At 26.0% G+C, this 19,641-nt stretch overlaps 1 protein-coding gene across 3 annotated transcripts in view; it reads left to right on the top strand.

The window, feature by feature from the left end:
- sima (similar) overlaps positions 1 to 19,641 on the top strand; it is a 281,132-nt gene that overhangs the window by 249,704 nt on the left and 11,787 nt on the right. For all 3 annotated transcript variants that reach the window (XM_065515340.1, XM_065515341.1, XM_065515339.1), the window contains one exon: positions 79 to 887. In XM_065515340.1, coding sequence (XP_065371412.1) covers positions 79 to 887 — 809 coding nt within the window. The remainder of the gene's footprint in view (positions 1 to 78; positions 888 to 19,641) is intronic.

Below are 19,641 nucleotides of genomic sequence, written 5' to 3' on the forward strand. Positions count from 1 at the left end.
TTAAAAAAACTTGCTTTTACTTATTTCTTTTTCAAATCAACATTTATTTAATCAACATTTTCGCATATTATTTATTAGCAACAAATTTGGATTGTTGGAATGAATTTTTGCAAATCAATACAAATGAGAATACAAATACAACAAATAATAATAATGCTGCTGCAACAACAGTGTTGGCAAATTTAAGACAAGAAGACTGTAAACAACAATTGCACATGCAATTGCAACAACAACAGCAGCAGCAACAAACACAAAACATTATTATAAATGCAGTGCCATTGATAACAATACAAACCACAAGCAATAACAAAAATGTATTGATCCAGCAACAACAACAGCAGCAGCAGCTGTCCCAGCACCATCATCAACAGCAGCAACAACAACAACAACAAAGCAATACAAAATCTTTAAATAAAGTGAATACCGTCAAACTGACACCCATTACAAGTACGGCTACAATAAAGATTATTGAAAACAAACAGCCCTTGTTGCAGCAGCAACAGCACAACATCATTAAAACCGCTTACATACAGGCAGCACCTACAACAACTCCAGCTGTGACTGCTCTACACAACAGCAACAATAAGAGGCATTTGTCCAACAACCTAATTGCCAATAATGCCTTGGAATCGAAACGTTTGAAAAGCAATATTATGGACTTGCAAAATTCAACCACCACATCGCAATTATTACAGCAATTGATAACAACACCGCAGCAGCAGCAACCAGGAAATTTGAATGCCAAGAATTCAAAGGGAGGTTTGGAATCAAGATGGTCTTCTAATGAAAATCAAGCTTTAAGCCAGCAACAACAACAACAGCAGCAGCAAAAGCAGCAAAAACAATCAAACAGTGTTTTGAAAAATCTGCTGATTAGTGGTTGCGATGTAAGTGCCGGCTATTGTATTGTGCCCATGAGACCCAAAACAAAACTCGCCAAAGCATAATGATTTTTATATTAGGATTTTTTAAACGACAAACAAACCAACCAACAAAAACCAAATTATTACAACAATATAAAAACGCTTAAAAATCACTAAGAACAAAACATACAAACAAACAAACGCATAATTTACAACACCTGCCTCTTATTTCATTTTATTTTTAAAACAAATAATTTTATGTTATTATAATGTTAAACAAAAATAGAACTTAAAACGTCTATACGAACTCATAATTTTTAGCACAAAATGTGAAAACATTACTCTACTACTCCCTACCCCTAACTCCCCCTACTCCCTAAACTAAATTTTTAAAAATCTCTTTAAGGACACTTAAAACCGAGTTAAAGTCTTTGAAGGCTTAGGTATTACTGTAATACATATTTAAAAGTTAAAAACATTAGCATTTTATTGCCTGCCTCTCTCTACACACCTAACTCTGTGACAATTAAGTGTCATTATTAGACTTTTTTAAAAAAAAAAATTTGTAAAAAGAAAAAAAATCTACTTTAAAATAAAGACGAACACATTTGTTCTAATATTATGTTTAAGACAAACATAATTTTTCTTTAGTTTAACTGTTCTCACCTTGTAAATGGATCGATTTTATATAAATTAAATTAAACATTTTAATTATCGTAAAAGAAAACAACATAAAAACTAATTATTTTTTCTTTATTTTCGAAGAATTTATTTAACATTTAAGCTTTAATTATATTTTAGTAATATACAATTTAAACGAGTAAAATAATACAAATCTAAATCTAAAACTAAAACAAAAACAAAACTATTAGTCAAACAATTTATAAATTAAAAATTAAAAGTAAAAAAAACAAAACATAGTAGTACATAGTATATTCTTTAGTTTATAAGTAGTTTAGTTTATAAATTAGAGTAATCATAACAAAACCAAGTGTTATACATATTTATATGACACTTTTTTTTGTTAAACAAAAAAAACCCAGAAAATAGAGACTATTTGTTATATAACATAAAAAAAACAACAACAAGAAAATTAAAAACTAAACATGCTTTAACTTAGTAATTCTAAGTTTCCTTTTTTTAAAGTTGTTAATTGTATTTTTTTAAGTTTAATGTTATTTTACTTTTTTTTTTGTAAATAACAAACATTATTTTATTTATTTTTTCCAAATTTTTTTATAAGCAACAATTCAGTTTTTATTTTGTATTTTTTTCTTTTTAAATTTTTAGTTTTCTTTTTTTATTTATAGTTGTTGCTTTTTGTATATATAGAGCAAAGCTGTATTTAATCAATAAGTGTTTTTTTTAGTTTTTAATTTTGTTAATTTAATCATTTTTTTATTATTATTTTTATAAACATTATTTTTGTTAAAACTATTTCATTATCGAAAACAAAACAAACATCACATTTTTCTTTGTTATAAAGACGAACAAATAAACAAACAAAAAAAAATTATTACAAAAAATTTAGCTTAATTTTGGTTTTATTTTTCTTTTAATTTGTATGTATTTTTGTATGTATTTTTTATTTTTTTCTTCAAAGAAGAAATTTTAAGTATCAAGGTTGGAAAAACAAGTTTTAAAGGTTGGCAAGGATACTCAGTTTTGTAAACCGAATCTGAATAAAAGCATTTTCGTTTTTAAAACGAATTCATGATTTACTGGTTTTACTTTCGAGGATTTCTATGCGGGAATATTTTTTTTTAGAAATTTTTGTCGGGAATTTCTTTATACTTTTTCTTCTTCAGATTCGTTATGATGACCAAATTTTTTGCTAATCGAATGATTATATTATATCCATATATTTATTCGGTTATAGCTAAAAATAGTCAGTTGGCAAAGAATCATTATGGTCGAAATTACCGAGTTTTTGTTACTCAACTATAATTTTTCAGCTACAGCAGAAAAATTCTATCATTAAAAATGAATCAAATTGAAATGTTATATTCTTTTTAAGGTGCTTAACATTACAACATTTAAGGACATTCAAATTTAGAGAAAATAATAACAGTAATTTAAATAATTTGTTTATATACAATCTGATTTTAAAAATGCCTCTTTCGAAACGAACTACAAAAACATTACTGTTTTTTAATTAAGTATTAAAAAATGATTGGGAATTCCCGGGATGGGAAAGATTTTTCAATTTTCTCCCGGAAAGTAAATAAGTCCAGGAAATTAGGAACCCTAGTGTTTGAAAATCGCTCGTTTTTTAAATCATTAGATTTACTGAACAGCTACGAATAAGTCTTAGTTTGTGCTTCAAAAAAAGACATACAATTAAGCATATGTCACTAACTTTTAAACTTTCTAAAAACTTTAACTCCATGTTCTATCCTACCTTCCAAAAGGTGGCTTTCGTGAAATAATTCCCCATGTTGTGAAATTTTTAAATGGAATTTTGTAAACAATAAACAGCTGCTACGAACAAAATCAATTATTGTGATTGAAAAGTTCATGGGAATATCACGATAGCAATTTTCCCTGAGTAATTCAGGGTCCTATCGATTCTATTTGACTGCCAATCGAGTAACTCCCCCAACTCAAATTGATCGATTTCACTGCCAGTTCCATGATGTCGAAAGAAATTAGTCGAAAAAATGTGTTAGAAAAACACTCAGTTTTTAAAATTCGTTGGAATAGTTTTCATACAATTTTTTTTTACTCATCTTACTTTCGACATCGTGAAACAGGTCCATCGATTTTCTAAACAGTGTGAAAAATTTTATCAGCGCCAAATGCTGAGCATCTTTTACTTTAGATGCACCAGGTACCATATATTAGAGTTGTAGCTTTACTTAGTTTAGTAAAAAGAAACTGTATTCCAGTCAGATCCGAAAAAGCATTTTAGAAAGCTTCTACCATAGAATAAATATATAGAAGGCAGGAAGAGAGAAATGTCAATGAAAAACTGCACTCTTTTCACACATGTGTATGATACAATAACAAAATACATGGCAATACATTCTCATGAATTAGGTTTTTGACAACAGACTTAGGTTTTTGAAACTCAGTTACCTATCTAGTTGTCATCTATGGTTTCTGCTCTCTAAAGACCTAAAGGTCTCAAATATTATCATGCATTTGAACAAGTGTCTGCATGACAAAATCAGCAGGTTGCCAATATTAAATAAATTTTGTATAAATTAAATGTTAAATAGGCATAGGCTAGTATGCTAGAGAGTAAAATATATTAGAAATATTTACTCTCTCCTAAATTTTACGGCTGACACAACATCAAAGTCCATTATACGTATTTTGTTGTTTCGAGACTTAGGTTTTTGACAGCAGAGTTAGGTTTTTATTATTTGTAACTAACCATTAATAGTGTCACTATTAAGGATCAAGTAAATGAACTTAAGTTTGTTTAAAAATTTCGCAAATTGTTTCGCCATTTTCACATATATTTGATAAAATGTAAGGCTGATAAAGTCTGCAGCAGGTTGTTGATAGTAAGTTTTTCATTACTATTGACAAATTGCTTATTTTGTGTACCTAATATGTATGAGAAAGTTAGGAGCTGTCTTCAGATATTTTATAAGGTTTACTTTCAATTAAGTAGATATGTTTTATTTAGCGGGGGAAATGTTTTGTAGCAATTTTGAACACAAAGGGGCATTTGCGGAAATCGATTCGTACAGAAAGTTGTTTGAATTTGTTTTATCTCGAATCGAATTATACCAAAACCGAATTATATTCAAAATTAATTATTTCATTTTAAGTTAAATATAGCTTAATCTGAATACTTGTTGATCATCATATCTAATTTTGTTGAATTTGAATTGTAAGTGAACACTTGTTTTTCCAACTTGTTATCCATTATTTTCAATATCTTTATTTATATTTAAAAAAAAAATCATACAAAACATTAACTACTCTACCTCCAAAGAGAAAATAAACAAAAACATAAAATAAAGTTCAAAATTTTAGATAAATTTTTTACAACAAAATCATGAAAATAAACCAACAAAAAAAAAACGTTTGGAAATCTTTTAAAAAAATGGAAAAACCAAAATGAATATAAGAATTTTACACAAAATTTTAAATTGAGCGCTAAAGGTACAAATTGAAAGTAAAGAAAAATTAAGAAATATTAAAAAAATCATACATTAAAATAAAAGGAGAAGTAAAAGTAAATACAACTCAAAAACATTTTAGCAAAAAAACTTAAATAAATATAGGCCAATATGAAAAACCAAAAAAATATACATAAATAAATTGAATATAAACATATTTGAAAATATAACCTTAAATACCTCAAAATTAAGTGACAGAATAAGAAAAAAACAAAGACAAAGACAGACAAGAGAGACGATAAAAATGGTTTGATGTTTGTTTTATAAAGTATTGAAATGTGTAATTAAAACCCTAATAATAATAACAACAACAAAAAGAGCTTTAATTAACTGAAAACAATAATTATTTATTTATTTTCTTAATTTTTTTTATTAAGTTGTCATATTCTTTTATACAATTTTCCAAATTTGTATTAAATTTTATGTTTCTTTAACTCACACTTTTAAGTTTAATTAATAAGAATTGGTTAAAAAAAATATACTTGTTATAAATTTATCAAAATTAAAATTGAAAAAAAAAACAAATAAATGAAAAAATTGACTGTTAAAATAAACAAAATTGTTTTATTTGTTATTAATTTATTTATTTATTATTATTTTCTATATTTAAATTTAATTATTAAAATAAGTTTCTTATTTTCAATGGATAAAATGCGTTCTTATATTTTTTAGGTTTCTATTAATAATTCGCGTTTAATTAAGTGCGTGTATTTCTTGAAATTTTATTTATTTTCATTTGATTTCTTAGGAAATCCTATTGAAATTCTGATGATTTTCTTACTTAAATTGATTAATTGCTAAGCAATTTAAACTTTGTGCGAGATCAATTAGTCTGATACTTATTATTTATTAATTATAAAGAATTCGAACGTGTTTTTGTTAAATAGCAATGGTTCGTTTAAACTATTTATTTTTAACTTGATTTATTACAGCATATTATTGTGTTATATTGTGAAAATAGCCTGTCATTCTATTAATTTTGTGGGAAATAATTTTATTATTTTTGGCTTTTGTTGGGAAAACTCTGGCATAGTTCTTGGGGTTTGCCGATATAGTCTGTAACTACAAAATTTATAACGAAATCTTTTTGAAATTCAAATGATTTCAATTAAGCTTTTTTCGAAATATTTTTTAACCCGAATTTATTTTTCACCAAAAAAAATTTTCAAAACCAAAAATTTAAAAAAAAAATTTTAAATGTTAAAAAAAAAATTTAAATAACAGTTCAAAAATTTTTTTTTCCAAAAAATTAAAAAAAAACAACTTTGGAAAAAAAATAAATTTTGTTTACCTAAAAATATTTAAAATTTGTATTTTGATGTATAATTTGGTGAAGGGTATATAAGATTCGGTACAACCGAATATAGCTCTCTTACTTGTTTAGTTTAAAATTGTTTTCAAACGGACAAGAAAGAGAAAACTGTTATACAAAAGTGTTATACAAAACATTTTCTATATAAAATACTTTAGATTTCCTTGGAATCCAACCACAAAATAAACATGATTGCAATTGTCACATCATTGTGTCTTTGAAACACTCAAATGGGTTCAGTTTTTTTAGTTAAGTTTGCATGACACTCTTATTTTCAATATGGCGTAATTTTTTTTAAAAAAAGAAAGAAAATAAAATTAACCAAACATGAACGAACATGCTTATATCGAACAGCAAAAATAACTGTGTCTATATGTATGTGTAAATTTTGTATTTTTATATGAAATACTGAAAATTGTTTGGACGTATCAACAACTTTTCCATTCCTTCGGTGAAAAATCGCGTTCAAGGTTTTTGGATAAAAAAAATTATTTTATTTTTCAACATAATCTCCTTTGAGCTCTAAGCACTAAGTCCAACCTTTCTCCAATTATGTCATCCCTTCCAAAAAGTAAGATTTTTCGAGGTAATTAAAATAGGTATTTTTTGTGTGATGATTTCATTGTTGGAGTCAAACTCAAATCACTTTCCGCCGAGACACATCTTCAGGTTTGAAAACAAGAAATAGTCACTCGTGCCTAAATCCGGAGAACAGGCTTTCACAATTTCTCGTGTTTATTTTCAATTGTTTCTGGTGTAGAGGCGACCAGAACGTTCGGCATTTTCCGTGCTTGTGCGGCCACAACGAAATTCTGTAAACCACTTTTGTACCATGAGAAATTGATGGAGAGAAGTTCCCATAGTATTTATCAAGCTTAGCATTTAATTGAGTGATGGTTGTTTCCGCAAAAATGCTTAATAAGCAGACGAAACTACTTCACAATGATTTCATACCGAAAAAATGCTTTAAATTGATACTGAAAAGGCAAAATATGGTGTCACAGTGGAAAATCTCTTTATTTACAGCAGACCTATTTGATTTCGAAAATTCGAATAACCAATCACTTAAAAACTTTTCGACTTAATCGACTTATTTTAACCAAATACTTATACGAAAATTGCTTGTAAAAGGCAACTGGAAAAGTAGAGACAGGGATGATTAGATGTACCTAGTTCTTTGGGGAACCATGAAAAGATTCTGTCACTTAAACATGGTGATCTCATTAGAAATGGAAATTGATAAAATTGACTCTGTGTGATAGACGCCGAACTAATGTAATTGAACTTGTAACATTTTGGTTTCATTATTACACGCAGAGAAAACATGTTTACGACAACTATATTATGTTCATTGTAACAATATATTGATGTCATACACAAATAATTGTTATTTTAATTTAATTTTAACAATATTTTAGTTACTGTAAACATTTTTATGTTCATCGCAATTATTAATTTGAGTATGGTTTACCAAAACATAATTTTTTTCATACAACAAAATAATGATGATTACTTTAGGTCATATTATGATCGCTTTGGATCATAATAAAAGTATTTGTTAATTAACTGAAGTTTAAAAAAAACCTTGTCATTCTCACGACTTATGAATCTTTACACAAAAACAACAGCCGTCCGCCAAAGATAATCAACTCTGCATTATCTACAGTTGGCGGCACTTTAGATAAAATCTAATCGGTTACAAAAACAACAACTTCGTTCATTTGTCATCAAATTCTCATTTATTACAATGCATATAATTTTTCCAAAATCCCTTATAAAACTATGTATTGAAACTCTCAATTTACGATTCTATAAAATAAATCCCACCTCCCACCTCAAAATAAAACTATTTATTTAGTGATTTACTCTATGACAATAAATCCATAACTTTATTTTATTAATGCAAATTCAGATCAAGCCATAATAAAATTGCAAATATAAAAACCACTTTCTTTAGTGCCTAACACAATTTTGAGGTTATGTTTTTTTAAAAAAAAAAAACACTTGAAGCCTATTTTAAGGGATTTAGAAGCATTTGTGTATTTTAAACTATAAAACTATATTGAATTTACTCATTGTACTATACAATAGCAATTATTTTAATAAAATTTTCTATACACTTTCAACGTAGTAATGTTTGTGTGTGATTGGGGGTGTATATGGTTTTTAACCTTTTTACAATTTGATACATATTTGTAAGTGAAAACCAAAGAGTATGAGCCCACAAAAACCATAAAAAAACACACAAAACCCCTAACATGCGCCGCATATTAAATAACATCGTTAAAATACTACTAAATCATCTTGAAACATACACACTCAGAAATCAAAAAGAAAAATTTAAATGAAAAACAAAAATGTTTGCTGGAAAAACCACATGAATTTTAAAAAAAGGGAAAATATACATATAAATGTTTTCTAATTTTTTTTAATTTAGCTTTAAATAAAATCTAGTATTTATTATTTTGCACTTCATTTATTATTGTAGAGATTTTTATTTTTTTTTGTTTTGAAACAAACACGTGTTGGTAGCAAATTTCCAGGAAAACTTTAATTTGAAAAATTTTTGTAATTTTTTTAGCTTTAAATATACTTATTTTCATCTGTTGTTTAAATTGTTTAAAATATATATTTGTTTTTGCTCATACACCTGTTAAGCATTATTTTCTATTGCCTAATTTTAGGTGAATAATTGTATTGCCTATTTTAAGGAGTTAATTTTGAAATAGTTATCTATGTATAAAAAAAATAACATGAGCTCATCTTAATGATTTTTCCTATTTTTATTTTAATTTAAAGAAGACTGTTACAGTTTTTTTCATTTATTTTTCTAAATATTTCATCTACTCTTCGGCCCTTGTCAGAGCGTGCATTTTGTAAGAGTTTTTTTATATGTATATTGGTACATTTTCTTTTAGTATATAGTAGAAAATAGAGTGTCTTTTTCTATTTAGTGGGTGTATATGCTTTTGAATTTTTATGTGTAACACGCTTTTTCTGTTCATTTCCTTTCCCTTTACGATTTCAAACAGTTTGTTGTTGTCTTGTCTTTTCTTGTCAGAAAATGTGTATGACAGTTTTAGTAGTACAGATGAGATAAAAAAAAATGTTTAAATATATATAGCAATAACAAGTTTAAAGCATACCTAAAGGGGGGCTGCTTTTTAAGCATAGGTCATATTATAATCAGCTGATAGCCCCTAAATAACTTAAATTTTTCATCAAATGTCATTAGGACAAAATCAGAATTATACTTTTAAGTATTAGCAGAATAAATTCAGCATTTTCATGCAACAATAATTAAGTATAATTGACAAACAGTCTATTGATTGTTCTGCTGACATTTGAAGAGAAATGCGGGTGCGGGCAACAGAATTTTAAATGGACGCAAAAGATTCATGAATTATGAAAAATGTTTATATGGTTTATTGTTAAAAAATCCTTTATTTCACATCAATTAAAGTATGCTTTACCTATAATTATATAAGAATCCTGGAAGTAAGCAAACTAATAACTTAATTGTTAAATCTAAATTTTAAGTAATTTTTCTTACCTTTAAACTTTTCATTCAATTTCTTTATTTATTTGAAAAATCTTGTAACTTTTTTATTGCTGCTAACTTTTTGTCATTCACTGCATTGTATTTTTGTGTGTAGATATAATATTATGGGCTTTTTTTATTGCCTTCTTTCAGGGTCTCTTCTTTTCATTTTCTACCACATATTTTTCCTATTATTTTTATTTTATTTTAAATATACTTTCTCTTATTGTTCTTTTTTCTTATACAAAATTTTTAGCACATTTTTTTGTTGTAGATGTTAAAAAGTTTTTATACTTTTTAGCTTTTTTATTGAATGTGAAATGTTGTGAAAATAACATTTTACACCTAAACAAAAAAAAGTAATATATATTTTTATACAAATGATTTTGATTACAATTTGTTATGTGTTTTTGAAAATAAAAATTATTTCCTTCAACAATTGCATAAGAAAAATTTCAATTTAAATACAAACAAAACCTTAAATTTTTGTATACAAATAATAAATAAAGTTAAACACAGCTCTAACGTTATTTTGATTTGATTTTGCGTGTTATATTTCATAGTAAAATATATTCTATATAAAACTAACTTTAGTTTTTAAGGGTTAACAAACTTTTAATGGAGCCATAAAATAGGAACAATATTTATAAATGCCTGCTTTTAGGCTGCTAAATTTGTTTGAAACCATAAATGTTTGTGTGTAGGATTTTAGTGTCTATGAGTATTTAGGACATGTTCATATATGAATATGAAAGTTTGTTTGAAAATATGTTTCCCTTTTTTTTACATATTTACTTTAGTAAATAGTTTTGTTAGTATTGTTTGTTTACATAATGTGTTAGAGCCTAAAAATGTGCTTTAGTTTTCAAATAAGGTTGGTGGGTTTTAAATAAATAAATAATATATTTGTTTAGAATGTCTAGTAATTACATTATTTACTTTTAATAAATAAATCAATGTTTTCAAAACAAATATGGATGTTTGTTTACAAATAATAATTTTTGTTTGAGTGAATTTTTCACATATAAATAAATTTATATTTCGATGTGTTTCAGGAGATCGATCATATTACTTGTAGGTCAATGTAAACTAGACTTTAGTGTTTATAACCTGGGTCAATTCATTCTTGGACTTTTATTTATGTGGAATTCATTCAATGTTGAATTAATTCATAATGGATTTAATTAAATTTTCAATATTCGAACATCCAAATCATTATAAAATAACACTGTGCAACAGCATTTTTGTAACAGAATAGCTACCCCATAATTCTGAAAGAGCATGTAGATAATTTTTGTAGAATAAACTTATATTCCAGCTGGTTTTAGTTTTTTGATCGAAGGGAAAAAAATTTGTAAGTTAATGTCTGAGAGATTTCTTATTGTTAGATTTATATTGTGGAATTTTATGGGGATCATTTTTGTGGAAGATCTTAACCCTCTAACTCCTCTCTTTAGGAGTCAATTTGACCCTTTTTTTCCAGAAAATCAAACTTATATTCCAGCTGATTTTAATATTTTGATCGATTGGAAAAAATTTGTAAGTTAATATCTGAGAGATTTCTTATTGTTAGATTTATATTGTGGAATTTTATGGGGATCATTTTTGTGGAAGATCTTAACCCTCTAACTCCTCTCTTTAGCGGTCAATTTGACCCTTTTTTTCGAGAAAATCAATAATATATAATATAATAAAAGTCCTTTCAAAAAGGACATTTAGGGGTCACCAAAGAAACTAAAGCTGTAAATAAAACTCATTACGCTTAATTAGTAAAAATTAAACGCCACCTCGGGCCTCACATTTTTTAAAAAAATCGCCAAAAATCCATGTATGATCCAAATGAGCTGAAATTTGAAATATAAATAGTATAATAGAGATCTACAAATGTACGTTATCTCTTTTAGTTCAAGAGATATTTAGGTATATTTATTTATTTTTTTAATTCTGCTCGATCTCTTTTTGTTTTTTTTAGATATGTCGGGATTACGAAGGTTCGAAATTTTTTTTTAAATATTTAAACACACCAAATTTGAAACATGTAAAAATGGTCGTATTTTTTACGTCGCTATTCTGTTCCAAACAAAAAGTCTCAATTTGTTGGACAGTGTAATTATGATTGAAAACAAATTATATTAAATTTTGTTGGAAATATGAGTTTTATTTAACTCCGAATTTTATACAAATATTTTGCTATATTCTTTATTTAAACCTTAAAGTATGCTTCAATAAATTTTCCAACTAATTTTTTTCTTTGTCTGCTTCAATTAATTTCCCATCATTTTGTTTTAGCATAAAAGCTTTTTTAAAAATTCAGCAAACATTTTTGCCAAAAGAAAATAAATCAATATTTTATGTTTATACCTGAGCATCTTAAAGTATGCTTTAATATTAATTTATCATTTTTTTTTGGAACGTTAAAAATAATCTAAGAGACTTGCTTTAATTTTGTTTGTTATTACCACACGTTTGCTGAAATATGACTTTTAATGATTTCTAAATAGGCCATATAATAAATTTTCCTTTTTTTATAGGCTCTAAAGGTAAAACTTCGGTTTTAATTTCAAGATGCATATAAATTCAGTTTAATTTATTAGCAAATTTCTTTAAGTTATTTCAACGTTTTAGAGAAGTATGTATAACATTTTAAGCACCTTAAAGTAGACTTTAAATGTGTATTTACTATACATCCCTTAAATTATGCTTTAAATTTTGTTTGCAAATTACTTCCTGTTACATATTTCATTGCCTTCCTTGTTTTTACTCTGTGCTAATACTGGATTCCACAATTTATACAGCAATTTGTTTGCAATTTGATTTTTTGTTTGTTTTATTAACTAGGAAATACACGTGCTACGTACTGCTTCATAGCTAAGCCATTTTGTTTTAAAATTGCTCTCGAACTTAATTAAAGACAATAAATTATTTTAACCGTTTTTTGTTTAAAGATTTTGTGTTTCTTTCTTTAAATTGATTTTTTTTAAATATATGTATAATTAAACATACTACCTCTTAAAGAAATAATATTACAAACAATTCAAACAAAATAGAAAATTTTTTTAAAGGAAGTAACACTAACTACCTCTAGGCAAAAAGAAAATAGCACAAATATTAAGGAATATATACATTTTGTTAGGCAACTGGAAAGGCTAAGGAAAGAATAAAATATTAGTTAAATAACTAGCATATAATTAGGCTAAAAATATATAGTAATAAAGCTTAAAGTTCCTTTGAGAAAAAAATAAAGAAAATCTATACAGAAAATTTATTAAATAAAGGAGCTTTAATATAAAATTTCATTATTAGTATAAATTTAAAATTAAACAAGCAATAGTATAATAAATAAATTTAAATCATAATACATATTCTAAAGCATACATATAGGCCTGAAATGGTACAGCATACCTTTAGCTGTAATTTTAAGCAAAATTAGCAAATACTTATAGAATTAAAGTAAAAAAAACTTTAATTTATTTGTAAAAAAAATAAAAAGACTGGCATTTAAAGTTTATAAAATAAAAAAAGTCAATGTAAATATTTTGTACATATTCGAAATTTTAATTTCTTTCTTTTTTTTTAAATTTTCTTTGTGGCTTTATAAATGTAACATTTAGTATTAATACAATAATTATAATAATGCAATTTTTTATATAGAAAATTATTAATCATTAAATGTAAGTCAAATACCTCAGATAAACCTCATCTCATAACTCATATATACAAAGCAACATTATTACAAACAAATATAAAATTATTAAATATTTTTTTTTATATACATAGCTAAATATTTTGTTTTTGATACTACCTCTTGATGTTAGAAAAAATTATAAAATATACATGTTGTGTCTTAGTTTGAATTTTATTTATTAGTTTTAAGAAAAAAAATTGGTACTGAAACTAAGAGCAGTTTTTGTTGCTGGTCATAATGTTGCCTTAAATTGCCCTTAAGAAGGCAACATTATCAAATGTAACTGTTCTCAAGCTGCGGTTAAAACCGAGTCTGTTAATTCAGCAATTTGTTTCTTATTTAAGAACTTTCAACAACAGTGAAACTTCTTGACATCCAAGAATTCTGCATTTCCTTTAATAAAGAAAAGAGGGGCGGATTGATATTGACAATGGGTCAAAATCAGAAAAAAATATTTTTTAACCCGAATTTTTTTTCACCAAAAAAAAAATTAAAAAATTTTTTTTAAAATTTAAAAAAAAAATTTAAAAAATTAAAAAAAACAACTTTGGGAACAAAAATAAATTTGGTTTACCTAAAAATATTTAAAATTTGTATTTTGAAGTATAATTTGGTGAAGGGTATATAAGATTTGGCACAGCCGAATATAGCTCTCTTACATGTTTTTTTTTTTAAAAAATCATAGCATCCTATATGACTGATGATACATATGCGATGACCAAAAGTATGGTCCAATGATGCCTCCAGCTCTAAATTCCCATTAAACATTGCCATATGTTTATCATCAAGCCCATGTGGTTTCTATGAACCCCAAAATAAGACAACTTTGATGATTAACAAAGCTCTAAAGGTGGAAATGTACTTCATCGGATGACTTTGAAACTGTGGCTCTCTAACTTTCATTATTTGGAAAATATTGTCCAACTATGAAAACGCTTTGTTCTTGCGTGTAATTTATTTCACTAATCCTAAACTGTCAGCTGTCAAATTGTTGTTTAATATTCAACATTCCATTCATTTTGAATTAATTCATAGGCTAAATTCATTAGTACTTCAGACGTATTGAATTCATTCAAGAATTTAATATTTATAGTACTAGTTCCTTATGGAATCATTAAATTTTTCTTTAAATTAAATCCATTACTTATTTGCTTAATAAAATATATTGAATTATTAAAATTTTCTTCAATTCAAATCTTTTACAAATTAGCTTCAGAAATTTTTCATTCGTTGATTTTTTAAATAAATTGAATGAACAATATATTTTCAATGAATTTGGATTTGATTTCAATAAAAAATATTGAATGCATTCTATTATGAATTATAGCTTTGAATAAAGCTAAATAATTCGATTTTGGAAATAAATTTCTTAATTCTTATTAAGCTCAACATTGATGTTGGCAACATTTTACTGCAACAATGGCGCAAATTCTGTAACCATTTAAATAGTGTTACAAGTTTTTTAACAATATTATGGTCACAGTAACAACTTGCATGATTCTGGTAACCATAATATGGTTAATTTACGATTCACATGATTGTGTCAACCATAAATATGGTTACAGTAAAGAAGTATATGTTTGTGACAACCATTTATATGATGAATAATTTTATCATAATATGTTCTCAGATTATGATATCCATAAGCCGAGAGTAACATAATATGGTAAGTCCTTCATCATATGAATGGTTGTCACAAACATATACTTGTGTACTGTAACCATATATATGGTTGATACAATCATGTGAATTGCAAATTAACCATAGTATGGTTACCACAACCATGTAAATAGTTACTGTGACTATAATATTGTTAAAAAACTTGTAACAATATTGAAATGGTTACAGTAGCCATGGACAACTATATTTTTTCTCTGCGTGTAGTAAGTAAAAATGTTTCCCTCTTACAAAAGCGCTTCAAATAAAACACAATTCTGCTATCGATTCCAAATTCTTATAAGTAAATTAAGTTTCAGTGCCAGTTTGAACAAAAAAAACATGTAAATAGAAATTTTATAAATTTAACAAAATCAAAAATATACATAAAAAAGTATATAAAATGTATAACCTATAAAACCTCATTACAAAAAAAAAGAAGTTTCAAAGTCGAATACAAAATTTTAAATAAACTAAAATACATATAAATAAAATATAAAACATAAACCTCAGATATACCAATAGGCAAATATTTATTAAAATTTTAATTAAAATATAATATATAAATCTAATTATATATAAAACAGCATATCCTCCAATTTACAATAAAATACAAACAATTATAAACTCCCACCCCCCGAAAAAAAAACTTTTTTATGAAAATAAATTTTTTTTTTATTTATTTTATTTCATTTCTGTATATTTAGTACTTTTTCTAGTAAAATGTTTCAACTTTTTTTTATTTTTGAATACTAACTGTCACATTTTTTGACAGCTTTATACAAAAATTTAGATAAATGATAGAAAAAAAGTTACAAGTCTAAAAGGTGTTTGTCTAATGGTTTGTTTTATGGTTTACATGCTGATATTCAAGTAATTTAACCCCCACGAAGTTTTATCACTCTTCTTCCTGCTCTCCACCATTGGAAACAAGCTGGAATCTGCAAACATAGAAAACAATCAAACTTAGAAATAAAACAGTTATATTTTTGTGTATTAGAATGAATGTCCCAACATTATTTTATTATCTTGACTAGAACAGTAGGACATAATGTATGAGGGGGAGTAAAAAATGGGATAGCAAATGATGGTGGGTATCAGGAATAAGAAAATTGTCCAAAACTGACAAATGTTTTGTCATTAATTTGCTAGTAACTATTCCATCATGTTGAAAATCTTCCACCCCCTTTATAACTCATACAGTTGATAGGCATTAGCTGAGAGTAATTTTTATCTAGAATGGCTTGTCGTCAAGAAGTCAGGTGATTTTCATTAATAAAAACTTGGGTTTAAAATAGGAAAAGTTGCGTAGTAATGTCCTTTTTAGATGAATTTGTCATTGAAAATTTCCTACTTGAATTAGTTTAACATACATATTTGTTGTGGATTTTGAAAATAATAAAGATCGCATCCATTCTTCTTAATAATATTTTCTGTCCCATTTTGTCTACTCCAAATATGTCAGATTTAATGCTTCTTCGAAGTTTAATAATCTATTGGTTTGTTAGTTCAAGGGAGAGAAAAAAGTGCCCAAAAATGTTCAAACTGTTCAAATCCATTTTATAATAACATCCGTGGAGCTACATTTGACCAGGAAATTTGTTATCAAATCGTTGATACAGTCCAATAAGATTCTAATGATTGAAAATAAATGTGGAATGGTTGAAATAAGGCATCTAAACATATATTGTTACTTGGCCTCGATACATTTCTACGTTAAAGATTCGAAGCCAGACATCACATCGACTCAGCACTTGCCTAGCCAAATTTGGAATTAGATTATGTTAAACAGGGTATCCTTTAATTAGTGACACACTTACGTCCGTCATAATCGATTTTGTAGTGATAGCTGGAAAGACAGGGTTAAGGTTAGTAGTAATCTCTGAATCTCAGATGCGATAGGACCAGATATTGGCAGTTGAGATGTTCTACCATCTCCTCTTCAGCTGTGTCATAGTTTCTACGGAATTCGTGAATTGGGAGATTCAATATCATGACATATAATCCGAACAAGCAGTGGCCAGCGATTACGACTATTAGATTTGGCGGAGTAATACGTCATAGCAAACCTTTGACGAACATTATATTCAGGCCGTATTGCCCTTGATGTCTAATCTATTCAGAATCATACGTTTGCAGCATGGAAACATATCGATCAATTTCCGCATCTAAGAGTAAATTTCCCCTTACGCGATAAAATTACCTGGCTCCCAATGTTTCAAGCATCATCTCTTGTGGACAATTATTCGAAAGAATTTATTCTTAATTCAATTCTCAAAATTCAGTTGAATTTGAAATATTCCAAATTTATTATCAACTAATTCATAAGCGTAATTCCTTAGTATTTCAAGAGTTGAATTCATTCAAGAATTCAAGCTTTATAGAATAAGTTCTTTATTGAATCGAATTTTAATATCGAATCATTAAAATTGTCTTTAATTCAAATCTATTACAAATTAGCTTAAACAAACAATTTTCAAAAATTTTGCAAAGCGAATGAATAAAATAATTTCAATTAATTTGGATTAGATTTCAAATATTAAAAATGTAATTCTTCTAAGATTGCATGAATTCTATTATGTATGAATTTCATTATGAATTATTTCAATAATAAATAATTACTATTCAAATAAAAGCATTTACCGACTATAGTTAAGAGGCAGTTCAAGTTTAAACTCAGATTAAACTCCAAATTACTGCATTAAAGGTATAAATTGATTCAATAAGGAAAGTAAATCCATTCTTTAATTCCTCTAATTAAAGAATAGATAATTTTTAAGAAATATTTTTCTCGGTTTTCAACAATTTCGTGTTTTAGCGAACGGGTAATTGTTTAATTAGAAAAGTAATTGATTATTGTGTTTAATTGAATATTATTTTTTATTGTTTTTTAATATTGCATACTTTTGGTATTAATTTACTTATGTTTTGTACTGCCTATTTTTAGGCACTTTTTTGTTTTTAATTTTTTTTATTAATTTAAAAAACTCCTAACCCTCCCTTAAACAATTTTATAAAATAAAAATATATTAAAGGAAATATGAACCAAAAATATTTTAATAATTATAGTAAATTATACTCAATAACAAAAAACAACAACAAGCATTTATTAAATTTAAAATAAACCATTAACTAAATATAATCTTAAATATTTTAAGTAAATGAAACTATCAAATATGCAATATTAACTTTAAACTAAATCTTAATAATAAAAACAAATTATTAATAACAATAAAATACATATTTTTAAATACAACATAAAATATTGTCGAAAAACTTGGACATTTAATTTTAGTAAAAAAAATAATCCCTTAAATATATACTACCAAAAAAAAATCAATAATTAACTAACCAACTGAAAATGTGTTTTATTTTTAGGGAACAACTAAGGAAATTAAAACGTATAATTTCTTTTTTGGGGGTAAAACCCAAAAAAATCATTAATTTTGTAATGGTTTATTACAGATATTTCAGATACTTTTAATTGCCTTTTTTGTAATATTTTCTTTATAACAGAAAACAAAGCATAATTTACGGGTATTTATTACTGAAAAAACAATCACATACTTTTCATGTCTGTACATAAAAAATAGTATTATTTTTTCGAGGTATTTAAGATTTAAAAGGCCTAATAAAAACAACAATAGCAGCAACAATAATAAGAGTCATTGAATGACATTATTTTTATTATTATTTTCCATTTATAAGTTTAATGTATTTAAGAAATACAGGTGCTTGATTTTGCTATAAGCTTTATATATTTTATATTCTATATTAAAGCGTCCATTTTTAGATTATACCAGCCTGTCACAAAGTGCCCAGGAAAATGATGAACGTGTGTATATAAAAATTAAATTAAAATATTTTACTTCTATCGCTATTAAACATAGCGTCAGCTTAAATGCAAGATTGTGTACTGTAGATTTGAAGTTTTCATACTCAAAATTATAAATTTCTAAACATATTTTTAAATTTCTTCTCTTTTGTTTCTATGCTCATGTTTATCATCGACATTTTGCTAAAGATGACAACAATTTGATTAACGATGCAATTTTTTTCTCTGAAAAAAATTACGTTAAAAAATAAATTTTTATTCATCTACCTCATAAGAAGCATTAAATATTTATGTTCTCGTTTTTATATAAACATATTAACTTGTAAATAAATGCTTACATGCGTATGTATTTCAAATCCTACCCAGCAACGTTTTTAAGGAGATATATTTAATAAGATCCGAGCAGTTCTTGGTGACTGTCCCGAACTAGTGATTTTAAATATAAGTTAGGATAACAATTGTCTTCACGCTAGATTACATTGGGTGTAATGCACTATAAACAACACATACCAAAATATATAAATTGGAGTCAGCCAAGTTATTAGACATTAGTGACAATTACTGTATATACATAAGAGATACACTACCCAGCAGTTAAGCAAGTAGTCAATGT

The sequence above is a fragment of the Calliphora vicina genome, chromosome 1 (genome assembly GCF_958450345.1).
Source record: "Calliphora vicina chromosome 1, idCalVici1.1, whole genome shotgun sequence".
In the NCBI taxonomy this organism is placed as follows: Eukaryota; Metazoa; Arthropoda; class Insecta; order Diptera; family Calliphoridae; genus Calliphora; species Calliphora vicina.